Genomic DNA, 15,542 nt, shown 5'->3' on the forward strand with positions numbered 1-15,542 from the left:
AAACAACAAACACAACAGTTACAGAGGTAAGCTTTGATTGTGTAAACCTAAAAAGCAAGGAATCTGGGACATGCATGAAAAGGATGCAGCAGTTGGTGATTATACGGACAATGTCAGGAAGACTAAAATCTGACACCCTGGCAGCAAGGACAGAGAAAATCTGTTTTCCCCAGAAGTATTCTTCAAACAGCTAAAGCTTCCAGTCTAGGAAAGATTTCCTTCTGCAAAAGCCACTTGGCAGGTGACAGGATGTGTGATTTCAGACCTTGGCTGTGTGACTTGCACACACCCTGCCCTCAGTGGGAACTGTCTGGGAAGCCTCTCTGCACTGGCTCCTCCCTGACCCTGGCAAGGGGTTGTGATGGCTCAAATTCACCTTTCAGTCCATGACTGCACCCACATCAAGCAGATGCCATAACTGGGCTGGGGATGCTGATGGAGGGCCTCCAGAGGAATGAGGATGGCTTTCTGATGCTAGTAAGCTGACCCGTGAGAGTATGAGAATGCTCAGCAGGCGTGCACAGTCACACAGGAAGGAATGCGCTCCACACACACTTGCGTGCGTGTGAGACACTTGCATCCAACATGCACAGAAGTCCAGCAATGCAGGTAAAGGGGGGCATTCTTTACATTTGTTTTACTGGAAAATACATAAAGAAATGCTTTGTAAACATTAAAACAAAAGATCATAAAAATATCACAAAGATAATGAGAGGGAACTTGGGAATGCTAGAGTGAAAGAAATGAATCAAGAAACAGGAGCTAGAAACTACCAATAACCTATCAACCAGGTCACCTGGGTGGCTCTTGGCATTGCTGAAATGCCTATACTGGGTCAGTTACTTCATGGAGATAATCACGCATGACTGGTTCAAATACTTTTGAAAAGAGGAAAGGAAGGACCCTTGGTGTAATAACTTTGGGTACATCCTTTAGGATCTCTGAACAAGCTGATGAAAAGGGATGTTTTCAATTATGAAAGACATCTAACTGGCATCAAGAATGGGTAAGGTTAGTGGACTAGAAGGCTCATTATAGGGCTGAGTTCTAATGCCAATCAGAACACTCACATGTTTCTTTAAAAATTATACATCAAAATGAAAGCATTAGTTTGTAAGATCTGGTTATAGGAGACACTCAGGTTAATGTGCTTCCAGAGAATAGCCCCTGACCTTAATTTGACCCTGTCTTGGCTGCTTCAGGGGTCGCAGACCTTAGCTGTGCTGGCCTTCTCATGTGGCACCTGAGACTGAGGTAACAGGAGAAGAAACTCAGAGAAGCATCAAGACTCAAAACAAACTGAAACTAACTGCACAGCAGGGTCATCTCTTTCTGAAGCTCTATTGTGCAACGATGGACTTTGTAATTACAGAGCACTTGAACCTTTGGTTTCTTTGGTCATAAATGAAACAATTAGGTAGTTATAACTTAAAATGCACATGGATCTTACCACTAATTATTGGGTTAGGCAAGGGATTTTTCTGCTGACATCTTAATTATGTAAACCAGCTTCCTAGTATGTGTTTAGAGTATCCAAATTATTAGGGGGGAAGGGGAAGAGGATTACTTAAAAGTTTGAGTGTCTGATAAGGGAGTTAAACTGTCAAGTGTTTTGAGAATTTAGGTCATTAGAACCAATTCTCAAATATGCATTTCTGAAGGAAAATGCTTCACCACTACACTGGACAACGTATGCAAATTCAGGAACAAATTTGTTCTAATAAAGAATAAATTTAAATGTTCGTTTAAATTTGTAAATGTACTTCTGTAAGTGACTCAGACCCAAACAATAAAAAATAAAAATGATTACTGGGTAAAAATGAAGTAGTCCAGTCACAGATGCCATGTCCTTCAAAATTGGAGCACATTCTTCATACTGAAACTGCAACTCCAGCCACACATGTCCTTGTCTACAGAGGCTACTTGATGGAGGACTATAGTGTCTTTCAACTGAGCTTGAACCTCACTATTTTTATAAGTATTATAGACTTCCAATAATTATACTCATTCTTTAGTGTCACTGAAACATCTAGCATGCAAAGTTCAGGAATACAAAATTTTAAAAGGAGACTGATTGATTTGAATTTAGTCTCCCACGTAAAGCACAATTTGAGAAAATTCATCAATGCCCAGAGAAATGCCAAAGGCCATAAAAGAAAAGGAAAGATAAATGAGCCTGGATAAAATAAATAATGAATAAAGAAATAACTATAAGCATCTACTCTTTACTGCATGGTCTTGCTCCATTCAATTGTTTAAAGGTAGAAAGGAGGAAATTGCTTTATCTTATAATTTTGAGTCACTAATAAAGGAATTAATAAACTGCCAAATTTTTTCCCCTTGTTTTCAGATTTTAGGTTATTAGACCCAATTTCCAAGGAAAAGTAAATCACAGTTTTTCTGAAATGGTTTCTCCCCTTACAATGAAGACTGGATATCTAAGAAAAAAGACTGAAATAGTGCCAAATAAGATTCCTAATAAATGAATTAAGATCATAATTTAAACCCATAGTATACCATATATATATATATATACATATACATATATACATATGTATATGTATATATATATATATATATATATATATATATATTTTTTTTTTGTAAATTAAAACTCATGTGTTACCTTGCTGGATTCTTCCAACTGAGTACCTCGTTTCCAGGCTTCAGAGAAGATGGAGCTCACTATGCTCTGGGAACGAACGTGTCCGGCTGGCTGGGTATCAGAAACTCCACTATCAGACTGATTAGAGTGATTTGACTGAGACTCTGTTTTAAATAATTTTAAGAAATAAAATTAAACCAGTCAGTATTCTGAAGCATGAATATTTACATTTAGATCTTTTTTTATTTTATTTTTTTTAAGAGAGAGAGAGAGAATTTTAATATTTATTTATTTTTTTTAGTTTTCGTCGGACACAACATCTTTGTTTGTATGTGGTGCTGAGGATCGAACCCGGGCCGCACGCATGCCAGGCGAGCTCGCTACCGCCTGAGCCACATCCCCAGCCCAACATTTAGATCTTTTATCCAAAGTCAACTGCTCTGTAGAACAATAAAAATTTCACTCATTCATTATAAACACAGTATTTTCCATTAGAAAATTTTCCTTATCCTATGGTTAATAGGAAATCTCAATGCTTTTTAAATAGTCCCCCATGAGATACAGGTAATAAGAGTCATATAACATTACCGGTTATCCTAACACTCTGTCTTGCATGAAATCAACTCCCAAACAAGTAACTCCCAAACACTCCATCATTTTCAGGCCATCGTGGAGTTATAACCTATGAATTCCGACCTATATTTGATAATCACTTCCTTTTTGCTAGTAATGAACAATACTAGCAAGCAGCCATGCTGGGGCCTTGCCTCCAGGTCTGGGAGTGAGGAACAGAGCCTAGTGGGAACCGGGTGTGAAAACAGTGCATCTCTAACTGATATCTGGGATGAATAATCAGGCTCAACAACCGGGCATGGCCCTAGGCAACTTAGCAAGATCCTCTTTCAAAATAAAATTGAAAAGGGCTGAAAATGTGACTCAATGACAAAATGCCCCTGGGTTCAATCCCTAAAACCCAAACTCTTCTGGATGAAGTTACCCTCAGTGAAAGCGAGGCACTAAGCAAATCAATGAGACTATGTTGCTAAATAAGAACTATAAAATAGGGCTGGGGATGTGGCTCAGTAGTCCCCTGAGTTCAATCCCTGGTACCCTCCCCACCCCCAGAAAATGCTACCCACCAATAAAAAGTGAAAAATAAAATAAGATGCTATCCATAAGGTACAAATATAAGCAGTATGATTACAAAATACACTTGTCTAGCCTTATTTATCATCCCTGAATGTGAGGCTCCCTCTAGCCTGTTCTTCCTTGTTTATTTATTCAATAAATTATTTATATTAGTATGGACTCATGAATATTTATTTGTTCTATAATTTGGGTTACATCCTATACTACATTGCATATTATACTGTTCAAATTGTTTCAGCTTTGGCTACTGAAGTTTCAGGTTGGCTCCTGAGCCTCTCTGATATACTCTTATCATGTTTGAGTACTTTTTACTTTCAGGCCTTACAAGATGCTCTAGGTTCACCTTGTATATGCTCAGATATAACCCTAGGATTGACTGTTTGTCCAAAAGCCCTGGTTCCATGTTTTTTTCAGTGATGGTATTTGAAAACAAGGTCTAGGATTGGGGTATTCTCTTTATTACTGAGGTCTCCACTGCTTCTAGGTTCTCTCAGTAGACAATATGTATGTACATATCCTAGTTCTGTCTATGTAGGATATGTACATACATACATACATAGACACAACAACCTGTGTAAAAACACATTCTAAATTTGTTTTTAGTTATTTAAAGATGAAATCAAGTCATACAGTTTTAAAATCAATGAACAATGAAAAAATCTGCCTTTAGGTGACATGAACATCATTCTGGGAACATCTAAAAGGGCAGTAGCATTATCTTAAGATGGAACACAGCATACTTGCTTCAAGAATGTGGGAGTCTGAAAGCCCCCTTTGAGGATCACTGATGTCCTATGAAAGTCCTGGTAAGTGTGATGACTTAAATGGTTTTCTTAACTATAATTCAGAACCAGTTCCAGGTGTTTCCATTCCACTGAAATGGAAGAAAACTTGTGTGGAAGGAAGACAGCTTCCTCATGAATTCTGAGTAAAGACTCCTCAAAGCAACTTTATTCCATACATTTCAGTAACATGTAAGTTTTGAACAAACTTTCATAAACATAAATAATAAAACTCCTGGCTTTAGAAGTCTATATACTGACTGTCCATTTCAAATACATTTGTGAACTAGTCTGTGATATTGCCCCCTGTAAAATAAAAAAAAAGTCTCTATGGATTATAATTTGGAAATTAGGAATGGCTCTGGTTTTTAAGAATAAAGTTCAAGTTATTAGGTCTACTATCAGTTTCAATATAAAGACTTCATACTAGTAGTAAAGATAGTGCCTTCAGGCATTCTGAACTACCTGGGATGCTAGAAGAACTGGATCCTGATTTAATGCTGGAACTGGATAAGGAAGTCCAATCATAAGCTGATTCAGTCCTCTTCAAAGCTTCTTGATAGTTCATGTAGAGCTGCTTCCCATACTAAACAGAAGACAGTAAATAATGACATCTGAATTTTATGAGGTAAGGCATAACAGGATGAGGGAGGAAAGGGAGGCACATTTTATTGATTCATAGTTTTTTTAAATATATAAAATACTCCATAGTCTTTTTATTTTTTTTGAGTACCAGAGATTGAACTCAGGGGAACTTGACTATTGAGCCTCATCCTCAGCCCTATTTTTGTATTTTATTTAGAGACAGGGTCTCACTTAATTGCTTAGCACCTTGATTTTGCTGAGGCTAGCTTTGAACTTGGGTTCCTCCTGTCTCAGCCTCCCGAGATATGGGATTACAGGTGTGTGCTACCACATCCAGCTTCCATTGTCTTTTAATATTAGCAAATAATAACTTATTCTTATTTTTTCTCATTTGTAGAAGGCCAGCAAGATATCAACAGTGGATACAGGTTATGTTTACTATAGATATAAATATTTTTCACCCCCAATTATTTTATTCTACATTTATTGGTGCATAATTGTACATAATAGTGAGATTCATTGTTAGTATGCATGTGTGCACACAATATAACAATATAATTGGGACAGTATTATTCCCCAGTATTGAATATTTTTTTCATATATTTGTTGGTCATTTGTATTTCTTCTTTTGAGAAATGTGTTTAGTTCAACTGCCCATTTATTAATTAGATTATTTGGTTTGAAGGTTAAGTTTTTTGAGTTCTTTATATATTCTTGATATTGTCAGAAGAGTAACTAGCAAAGGTTTTCTCCCATTCTCTCTTCACAAAAGCTTTTTAATTTGATGCCATTAATTAACTCATTATTATTCTAACAAGCTTTAGAGGTCATAGTTTCTGGTTTAATTTCTAGGTCTCTGATCCATTTTGAGTTGATTTTTGTGCAAAATGAAGATAAGGATCCAGTATCCTCTTTCTATATATGGATATCCAGTTTTCCCAGCACCATTGTTTAAAAGGCAGTCTTTACTCCAATGTATGTTTTTAAAATTTATTTTAATTAGGTATATATGACAGCAGAATGCATTTTGATTCACTGTACACAGATACAGCACAACTTTTCATTTCAGGGGTTTTACACAATGTAGCATCACACCATATATGCAGTCATACGTGTACCTAGGGTAATGATGCCCATTTCATTCTACCATCTTTCCTGCCTACATGCACCTTCCCCACCCTCCAATATATGTTTTTTACTATATCTATATGGGTTTGTCTTTGTGTCTTCTATTCTGTTCCACTGGTTTATGTGTCTGTTTTTATCCAGTACCATGCAGTTTTTGTTATTATAGCTCTGTAGTATAATTTGAAGACAGGTATTGTGATGCTTATACCATTGCTTTTTTGGCTTAGAATTGTTTTTGGCTATTCCTTGGTCTTTTGTTTTTCCAAATGACTTTTAGGACTGTCTTTTCTAGTTCTGTGAAGAATGTCAGTGGTATTTAATGGGAATTGCATGAAATCTGAATATTGTTTTTGGTAAAATGGTCATTTAAGCAATATTAATTCTGCCTATCCATGAATATGGGAAGCATTTCTGTCTTCTTGTGTCTTTTTCAATTTATTTCTTCAATATTCTATAGAAGGTAGAGGTATTTCACCTGATTGGTTAGATTTATTCCTAGGTATTTTATTTTTTTTTTAGGCTAATGTAAATGGAACTGTTTTCCTGATTTCTTTTTAGCAAGTTAATTTTTGGTTTATGTTGATTTTATAACCTGCTACTTTGCTAAATATGTTTATTAGCTTTAGCAGTCTTCTGGTGGAGCTTTCTGGATCTTCCAAGTGTAGGATGATATAATTTGCAAACAGTGATAATTGGACTTCTTGCTTTCTTATTCTTATCCCTTTTATTTCCTTTTCTTGCCCACTTGCACTGGCTAAATTTCTAGTATTATATTGAATAAGAGTGGTGAGAATGGACATCCTTGTCTTGTTCTGGATTTTAAAGAAAATGCTTTCAGTTTTCCCCATTGACTATGATGTTGGTTTTAGGCTTGCTGTAGACTTTATGATATTAAGTTCCTTTTATTCCCAGTTTCCTTTATCATGAATGTTCCCAAGTTCTTGATCTAGGGTCAGATCCTCAGCACTATTCAGAAATGTGCTCCATATCTGGATAGAAAATGATCATTACTTAATTTAGTTTGCTAAACTCTGCTTGCATAAGAATCGTATAATATGTTCTTCAAAGCCAAAACAAGTCACTCTGATGCTACCTAAGCTTTTACCATCAGCAGTATTATTTCATGGATGTCAACTGCTAAAAGTTCATCCCAATAACCGAGTAAAAAGGCAACACTTAAAGCATCAAACTTTAGACCTGAGGAAACTAGATGCTGGCAAAATCAACATGAAACAATCATAAAAAGCACATCATGAAACGCTTCATTATTCCATCATCAAACCAAAAGGAAATATACCTTTGCAATGCGGATCCCGTTGACCCACTGGTGTAGAGTCCTCACATCATCACAACAAAGATATTTGATATACTGAGATTTCTTCTGGATTTGTGGGTGCTGCAAGATTGAAGGAAAAAAATACAACAAAGTCTTTTACAAAACTCAAGAAAACCAGGCTGGGATTGTAGCTCAGTGGTAGAGCACATGCCTTGCATGTATGAGGCACTGGATTCGATTCTCAACACTACATAAAAATAAATAAATAAAGATATTGTGTCCATCTACAACTAAAAAGAAAAGAACTGAAGGAAACCAAAATCTAGCAAAGAAAAACTTATCCTGTTATAGGCCATGAGAATATATTTCTCATGTGGCCACAGGGACAAATAAATAGCCCTTATATATTGTTACAAGCTGAAACTTGTGTGAAAACTTAGATCAAGATGCCCAAGTTAAAGTAAACCTCCACATCATGGGAAATTTCCAATTATTTTTTTCTACATTTCAAAGAAACAAAGTCCCTGGAGGTAAACCATCAAGATTAAGTGAATAGGATTCTTGATCTTAAGACTAAAAAAAGGGAAGAGAATGTTTGATTTCACTTTGAACACACTGATATCATGGCTTCAGAAGATTCCAAAGGAGAGATCTTTAATAAGGCTTCCAGCTTCCAATGCTCCCCTGGAGGTGAATATGTGGACCTGATACACAATGCATACAGCATAACACTTGGCCATACCTGTTGCTGAGGTGGAGATAAAAGAGCACTGCTTTGTAAACTCCTCCCTCTACCAGACTGCAGGAATGCAGTGTGCCTCTCCAGCAGAATAAACAGCTTCTCAGTGGCATCATCAGTTTCCACAACCCTTTCTACTTGTCAGTTGAGGCATGGATGGGGGACATGAATGACTATAGCATGCACATCTCATTAACTGACATTAGCTATTTTAACTCCACTGGGCCTCTACCACTAGTTTCTTAGGAAGAAAAGCCCTAAATCACACTGGGAGTGGATTTAATGTATGATTACTACTGCTGTTTTCAGACATTGGGTGGGGGGAAGGCTATATGTTACCGAAGTTAGTTTAAAACTATTTAGTTTTTCCCAATCCCCAACCACATTTATTTGATGTGGAAACCAATGATAAAATAAGCAATTTGAGTATGTTCTCATGCTACTAGAATAGATGGTCACCAATACAACTTATAAATCTGCATTGTTAAAGATTAATCAATGTGATTGACAGTGTGAGAAATCAATGCAAAATCCACTTACTCTATTAAATGCTTTGTAGAACTCAGCTCCTATCATTAGCATTTACTATGTAACCAACTTTGTTGAAGACTACATCAAAGTTTTAAATAATAAACCCTAAATAATACTAAAGGCAATAAAACAATATCTATTGTTTTCTTCCCTGACTTTGTAGGTCCTTTCTTGGAAAAGTTCCTTTTCCACACTAAAACATATTCTAATAAACTGCCATGGCAATCTTGAAAGAGCAAAGAAGAAGAGATAGAGAAGTAGCTATTTTTCTATAAAAGGAGGAAGGGGAATTTTACTTAATTTAATCATTCAAAAAATATTTATTAAGCAGTAACTATTTGCCAGATGTCAACTACATTTTTTTAGATACAGTGATGAGCAAAATAGAAAGGTCCTTAACACTAAGAATCATAGCATGTGCAGAATAGAAAATAAGTTGAATGAAAAACATTTTTCTTAGTGTTGCCAAGCAGTAGGGCTACAAGAGACTATTCTGCTTCTTGTAGGTGCTGCCTATCAAGTGTGATTCAGAGAACTGAACCAGCTACTACAGGCTGGCTCTTAGCATTTACCTTCATTCCCCTTCTCTGGTGATTTACAACTATGAATATCCATGGGTTGCATGGTATTCACTCAACTATGTGATTCCATTCATTCTCTTATAGAGTTTCCTTTTCAAAAAATTAACATTAGGTAAAATCGAAGAGAAATTAATCTCTACCCTTCTCACCTTATCTCTAACCTGGGAATTTATGAATATCCTGAAGAGTAGTATGGTATAATTATTTAACTATTTATTTCTAAGTAAAGCATCAGATTACCTGCTAGTTTAAAATTCATTTTAGAATTTCAAAACTTCACCTTCCCACATAAAAAGGCATTCATAGCTGTCCTTAGTTATCCGCTCTCTCCAGTAATACCTCAAGAGGTTGCCTGTTCCACTAATATATTCTTGTTTTTATTAAATGTGGTATCTATTGCGCACTTACTATGTATCAGAAATTATGTGAAATGCTTCACACAATTTAAAAAGTTCATTCAATCCTTAGGAAAACTATCTTAATAACATTATATCATGTTCCCAGAAGAAAGATAAGGCACAGAGGGTTAAGGATAGCACTTAAAGTTGCTTCCAAGGTGAAAGAAGTGGAATTTGAACCCATCCATCTCATTCTAGTGCCCAGGCTCTATTTGTCACACTACTGCATTATTAGGGGTAAAGCCTTCCAATTCCTATTCCCCTACAATATTATTCTGCCCCTTTTAAAATCAAACAAAAGCTAAGAGCAAATATAGAGGAGAAAATCATTGCTAAAACCCGAAAGTCAATATTTAGATTCTTAAAGACCCCAAAGAAATCGCTTCCAGCTGAATAGCAGTAACAAAGAAAGGTCATCATTTCATTTTCTAAAAAATGGTGTTGATTTGTAAAGTTTTCATTCACTGATGAAACAAAAACTTTTGAAAATAAAACATTTAACAAATAAATTCTGAATTACTATTATGCTATAAGATTATATTTCTCTGTTCATATAAAAATGTTGATGGATAATTCCTATAACTCTAACTAAAAGTGGTATTTAACACTACAGTCCAAGAACCAAATAAAAATGACAATGTATACTCCTATTACTTTGGAACTCATACATACAGTCTTGAAAATCCATTCAACTGGCATATACGTGAAAAAAAATAAGACTATGCTGAGAATTATGGCATATGCCTGTAATCCCAGCAACTCAGGAGACCGAGGCAAGAGAATCAAAGTGTGAAGCCAGCCTCAGCAACTTAGCAAGACCCTGTCTCAAGATAAAAAATAAAAATAGCTGGATGTGGATCCGTGGCTAAGCACCCCCGGGTACCAAAAAGAGGTGGGAAACTATATAACACTTTACCCTATTATTTCCATACTATAGATAGCTTCTTTATTTCTAACAGTATTTGAGGAATTCACGCTCACATTTCACCTCTAAATGAGAAACTACTCTTTCTTTTTCTACCATACTGAAATAAATTACTTTGCCTTCTTTCTTTCTTTTTGTTTTTTGGTATCAGGGCTTGAACTCAGGAGCACTCAACCATGGAGCCACATCCCCAGCCCTATTTTTGTACTTTATTTAGAGATAGGGTCTCAGTGAGTTGCTTAGTGCCTTGCCATTGCTCAGGCTGGCTTTTGAACTCACGATCCTCCTGCCTCAGTCTCCCAAGCCACTGAGATTACAGGTGTGTGCCACTGTACTTGGCTGCTTTATTTCTTTTGTTCTTTTCTTTCCCCCTTTCCTTGTAAATGAACACAATGACTTTATTTATTTATTTTATATCTTTATTTTTGTGGTGCTGAGGATCAAACCCGGTGCCTCACACATGCTAGGCAAGCACTCTACCACTGAGCCCCAGCCCCAGCCCTTTATTTATTTATTTTTTATGTGGTGCTGAGGATCAAACACAGTGCCTCACAAGTGTTACATGAACACTTTATCACTGAGCCATAGCCCCAGCCCTACTTTATTTCTTTAGGGATGAAATTTTAGATGTGGCTACGATGAGCCAGATAATAACTGGTATGTAATTAAAAAAAAAAAACAGATTTCCTTTAGGAAACTTATTTAATTATACATGCATACTCGTGTCCCAGCAAATGTGGATCTTTCAGATACATCAACATGTGTCCTATTTGTTTCTACATTGTCAAATTTCATGAGTAAGCATTTTCTACCATTATTTTTTTTTAAAAAATTTACCAAAATGTGTTTTATAGCCTTTACTAGTGTGTGTGGATTTCTCATATCCTGCCTTTCATTGGAGCACTCAGACTCAAGGGATACAGTCTGAATAAATTTGCATTTGTGTAGACCCTGTGCTATAACATTTTTCATTTGTTAGAACTTATATACTCAAGAATAAAAGTATTTATATAGGCAAAATTAGTACAGACTTTACAAAGAAAACAACAGCAACAACAACAGGTTTTTAAATCCTAATAATTGTGTGGCCGTGGGCAAATGGATCTCTCTAAACCTTAGTTTCTGTATTTACAACATGGGGACTCAGAATAGACTTGTGATTGAGTGTATGGAGCTTCTATCACAGGTTTATCAACTTAGAGGTCTACAATTAAGTGGTGGTAATTACTGTTAATGTTATTTCCACCATGCTCTTCCATTTCAACACACTAAATATTTTTATATGTAAAGAGAAAATATAAATTTAGCTCAAACTACTCAATGTCAATCTGGAACATTCAAATCATTGTTATAAAAATAAACATAAGAAAAACCCTTAGCACAAAAATAGACAAAGAATTTTATGAGCTGTAAGGATTGTAATTCAGGTTGAGTATCCAGTATGCAAAATGCCTAAGGCCAGAAATGCTTCAGATTTCAAAGTTTTGAAAATTCTGGAGTATATCCAGAGACTTTACAGCTTGAACATCCCTTAACTCCAAAATCTGAAATGTTCCAAAATCTGAAACTTGATTTTGGGGGAATGTCAGGAAGGAGTCAACCCATGGTCTTGTGAATGCCTGACCTCTGAGTTTTATCCCAAGCCCTTCCAAAATCTGAAACTTTCTGAATGTTATGTTGGCACTTAAAAGGTTTTGGATTTCCGTGCATTTCAGATCTTGGATTTTCAGATTAGGGGTGTTCAACTTGTTCAAGTTACTGGTCATAATTAATTTTACTCATGAGACATTGTCAATTGCCTTCCCTTTAGCTATCTCTTCTCTACTTCTTACCTGGCAGAGCCCCACCCCTCACCAGTGTCCCACAGGGTATGAATTCTAAACAATAAGGGATCAATCACTCCAATGGTTTTGTTTCCCTAGTCAGTGATTGGTTTAAGAATGGGAGATGTGCTTTTAGTCAAAAATCTACAAAGGTAGGGCTCTTGGCTAGTTTCTGGGAAATAATGACTTCCTTTTAAAAAATGAATAAAGGGAGAAAAAGAGCTAGATTTTGCTGGGCCTATATCTGATGCCTAGAACGGCAGCAGTCATCTTGATACCCTGAAGTGAGCCAGCCTGGCCATTAAGATGACATGCAGAAGACAGATCAGGGAAAGATGGAAAAAACTGGGTTCTTTTTAACATGTGTAAACCACTGAAACACAGCTTATTATATTCACATTTTGAGACACCCTGAATACCTTTGTATATGGGGTGTTTACTGAGTAAAGAAGTCAAAAATATACCACTCTGACATACCATTTAAGTTAACATGGAAAAGAGCAGATACAAAAAGATCACTTTGAGCTTCATGCTGCTTTTTATAAACAGAAGATGGAATTCCAGTGCAAAAGACACCCTCCCTAGGCTACAGAGATAAAATATCTTCAAGCATGAGAAGTCAAAACTGAGAGGATTTTATACAGACCTTGTTAAAACAGCTCTTCTCTTTTAAACCTCCTTATATAATTTAGTTGCTTTTCACAATTTACTTTTCTTTGTTCAATCCAGCATATAAGCAACTAATTCTAACTGCTTTTTTGGGTCTTGACTGCTTTATGAGAGCTTCTGTGCCACATAAAACTTGTTATCGTGCTTAACTAATTAAGAAAATGGAGGTAGAGTTTTTCCGCCCTTCAATATTTACCTTATTAGCAATTAAAACTCAGGAAAAAAATTAAGATTATATAAATACACATTACAGTAGCCAAGAAAGCAAAAATACTGTTGTATGTTATATAACCTCTCAAAATATCCTACTATACATTTGTGAGAGGCAAATAACATCCTAGTATTATTATAAAAATAACTTTAATATTATGGTCTTAGGGACTCCAGGGGACTTTGCACCTCATTTGGACAACTGCTGAATGAATTTACTTTGTACTGAATTTTCAAGAATTATTTGCTCCTAGCCAGGTGAGATGGTAGTGCCTATAACCCCACTACTTGGGACGCTAAGGCAGGTTTTCAAGTTCGAGGCTAGCCTGGGAAACTTAGTGAGACTCCATCTCAAAATAAAACTTAAGAAAGGACTGGGAATATCACTCAGTGGCACAGCACTTGAATAGCAAGCACAAGCAAGGCTCTGGGTTCTAATATCCGTACTGAAAAACAAAAGAATAACTAAAAGAAAAAAATTTGTTTGCTCCTGAAAGTAACCTGGATGATACAGTGGTGTTCTCTGAGAAAAATATTACTTAATAAAAGGTTGCCATTACAACATAACTAATTTTATCAAAGCAATCAAAACTCTAACTTAAAATTCTTATAAACACTACTCTTAAAACCAAATGGACAATTGCAAGAGAAGATAGTGTGATGTAAGCATGTAGACCTAAGAAGTTAATAAAGGGTTGCTAAGATGGAGTTCCCTGAGTTTTTGTGTGGTATTTTTATCAATGTTCTAGATCATGAAAAAGACTAAAAATTTGTCTATTCTTCTCAAAAGTACAGATACAATCAGTATGAGAAGCTCAAAAGCCCAATTAAAGGAGTAAAAAACTCTCCCAAATAGTGTGGATAGCACAGGCTATTATGGCTTTAGTTTGGGGGGAAAAAAACCAAAAATTATTTCTAGACCAGACAGTCAATAGATTTTGAACTTGGCCACAGTGCCCTCTGATGTTCTTCTGAGTTAAGTACAGTAAAACTAATTAAAACACAAAACAGGTCCCACATTTGGCTAAAATGTCTAAAAAAATAAGTCCAGTATTTATAATCAAATTTATAATCAAATATATTTTATGTGTTACGGCTCAAAGTTTATTATAAAATTAGCATCTACTCCCATTTCCACTAATATAGTAAGAGTTAATTGGCTAAGGATCAGCTATAGCATAACATATACTTTTTTTTCCCTTACCACCCTTCTCCATTCCTTTTTTAATTTGCAGTGCAGGGGATGAAACCTAAGGACTATACATGCCAGCAAGTATTCTACCACTGAGCTACATCCCCAGCCTTACCATTCCTTTTTAAGCCTATAAGAATAAAGCAAAAATAGTATACTTGATAGAGATCCAAATTATTCTACAATGGCCCTTAATCTATGTCTAACATCAATTAAAATTACTATAATGATGTATTAAACCTACTGAACAGAGCAAAAATGGTTTACTTAATAGAGATTCAAAGTATTCTAAAATGACCAATAAACCTGTCTAATCAATTAAAATTCCAATAAAGAGAACATACTTACCTTTAGCACCAGACAATAGTCTGTAGGTGCTTTGTATTTGTTCCGATAATCCTGGCCATAATAAACATTGACATGATCCAGCTGGAGAAAACACATCAGATCCCGAGAGACCTAGATAAAAATACCCAAAAGATTAAATTGACAACAATGTGGATGCAAGCAAATATCACATCTGGTAACAGTTTTTAGTTGAGAATTAAGACATTAAATAGAAATTACAGCTACTTTATAGAAGACAAGAGAATGAGATGCTCTATAAATGGTTCTTTGATTGGCAATGTAACCAAAAAGCTAGGCCATTTTTGCTTATTGTCTTGCCATTCATAATGAACACTGAGTTACTGACATTTTAAAGATAATTTAAATAAAGCATGGCATATTACAATCAATATAATACAAGAGAGCTTTCTGGATCAAGTAGTTCAGTGCCTATAATGCATATCTCAAACACAGAAATTCTCAACTGAAGATTTTCTTATCAGTTAAATAAGGGTCACAATATACTCATAAGATTGGTTTAAAACTAGATGATACCATAAAGTGCTTAAAACAGTCCTAAACCCCAATGAGCACAGAAGACAAAAGCTATACCAATGGTACT

The 15,542-nt window shown here is 35.6% G+C and overlaps 2 protein-coding genes across 9 annotated transcripts in view; one reads left to right on the forward strand and one right to left on the reverse strand.

The window, feature by feature from the left end:
* Abi2 (abl interactor 2) overlaps positions 1-11,646 on the forward strand; it is a 196,664-nt gene extending 185,018 nt beyond the window's left edge. The window contains exon 13 of the mRNA XM_078017881.1: positions 4,425-11,646. Coding sequence (XP_077874007.1) covers positions 4,425-4,477 — 53 coding nt within the window. The 3' untranslated portion in view covers positions 4,478-11,646. The remainder of the gene's footprint in view (positions 1-4,424) is intronic.
* The window catches only part of Raph1 (Ras association (RalGDS/AF-6) and pleckstrin homology domains 1), a 100,506-nt gene that overhangs the window by 14,395 nt on the left and 70,569 nt on the right, over positions 1-15,542 (reverse strand). For 7 of the 8 annotated variants that reach the window (XM_005335082.5, XM_040294736.2, XM_021733102.3 and 4 more), the window contains 4 exons: positions 14,942-15,052; positions 7,547-7,645; positions 5,002-5,122; positions 2,627-2,769 (listed from right to left, as the gene is read on the reverse strand). In XM_005335082.5, the coding sequence (XP_005335139.2) occupies positions 2,627-2,769; positions 5,002-5,122; positions 7,547-7,645; positions 14,942-15,052 (474 nt within the window). Of the gene's footprint in view, positions 1-694; positions 1,250-2,626; positions 2,770-5,001; positions 5,123-7,546; positions 7,646-14,941; positions 15,053-15,542 lie in introns of those variants that run through there. The other variant, XM_078017880.1, reaches the window with a different exon arrangement.

Source organism: Ictidomys tridecemlineatus, chromosome 7 (assembly GCF_052094955.1).
Source record: "Ictidomys tridecemlineatus isolate mIctTri1 chromosome 7, mIctTri1.hap1, whole genome shotgun sequence".
Lineage (NCBI taxonomy): Eukaryota > Metazoa > Chordata > Mammalia > Rodentia > Sciuridae > Ictidomys > Ictidomys tridecemlineatus.